This window comes from Papaver somniferum, chromosome 9 (assembly GCF_003573695.1).
Source record: "Papaver somniferum cultivar HN1 chromosome 9, ASM357369v1, whole genome shotgun sequence".
In the NCBI taxonomy this organism is placed as follows: domain Eukaryota; kingdom Viridiplantae; phylum Streptophyta; class Magnoliopsida; order Ranunculales; family Papaveraceae; genus Papaver; species Papaver somniferum.
Genome location: NC_039366.1, coordinates 131,872,652 through 131,873,870, shown reverse-complemented (window position 1 = coordinate 131,873,870; position 1,219 = coordinate 131,872,652). Strand labels below are relative to the sequence as shown.

The following is a 1,219-nucleotide window of genomic DNA, read 5'->3' as shown; positions in this document are numbered from 1 at the left end:
CTATGAGAACATAAAGTACAAGAACTTCACAAACACACACAGATAAAACACAAAATAATACAAGACCACATGTACGTAATAAATAAGCTTCAAGATTACCTCGTACCACTCACTTCCTTGATGGGCAGAATTCCCATCGGTTTGAGTACCCAAATTCTGAGTTCCAATTCCAGAAGCTCTTGAAAAGATGCAATACTCATTATAAAGTTTTTTCATTTCATCACGCACATCATTAACTTTTCTTTCTAGTACTCTTACATCAGGATACAACTTGGAGTAAGCAAAGTTCAGATAATGAAGTTTATATCTAGGATCTAACACAAGTGCAATAGCCAATATAGGACTCAAGTTCGTCCAATAACTGTTAAATTTTTCTTGCATCTCTTTTACCATCTCCCTAATGTAATCAATATCATTTGTACTTTCTTTTTTGAGTAACACCTGAACTCGACAAACTCCTTCAAAATAAAGATCGGAAGTAGGATACTTACTACCAGAAAATAAAGTCGTGAGATCATAAAATGTCTTGAGAAACTTTGTGACAACTTCAATTTTCTCCCATTCTTCATCAGTTGGACAGTCTTCATAGTCTGGATCCACCTCCTTTAAATGAGCAAAAACAACTCTATAAACAAGACAACTGTCCAACATGAGATAAGTTGAATTCCACCTGTATAAAACAACACCAAGTGAGTATACTATAAAAATTAATACAATCTCTAACTGTATAAGTATAACAAAATAACAGTAGAAACCCACCTTGTGCTCACGTCTTGACGAATACCCCTTCTTGTTCCAGACATTCCTAAAGCATCAACAATGTCCAAGAATTTTTGTTTTCTTACTTGAGACTTTTTAAGGGACTTCACAGACTTTCTTATCTTAAGCACAGCTGGATCAATCTTCACAAGTCCATCTTTTACGATAAGAGCTAAGATGTGAGCACAACAACGCACATGAAAGTATTTTCCCTTGTTAAACAAGATCTTCTTCGCAACAAGTCTGCTTTGCATAATTCTAGCACAAGCTCCGTTATTTGCAGCGTTATCCAAGGTGATGTTGGATACTTTATCTTCAATTCCCCAATCTTCTATCATCGCAAATAGCATGGCAGAAAGATTTTCACCTATCAAAGAGTGGAATGGGTAAAAGTTAAAACTCCCAATTAAGTAATTCACTTGTATGAGGTGGTGGAAAATCTCAAGACTAAAGCAAATAA

The 1,219-nt window shown here is 35.2% G+C and overlaps 1 protein-coding gene across 1 annotated transcript in view; it reads right to left on the bottom strand.

Annotated features, from left to right (window-relative positions):
* The window catches only part of LOC113312594 (zinc finger BED domain-containing protein DAYSLEEPER-like), a 2,096-nt gene continuing 877 nt past the window's right edge, over positions 1-1,219 (bottom strand). Inside the window, exons 3-4 of the mRNA XM_026561337.1 lie at positions 760-931; positions 1-670 (exon numbers count right to left, since the gene is read on the bottom strand). Coding sequence (XP_026417122.1) covers positions 1-670; positions 760-931 — 842 coding nt within the window. The remainder of the gene's footprint in view (positions 671-759; positions 932-1,219) is intronic.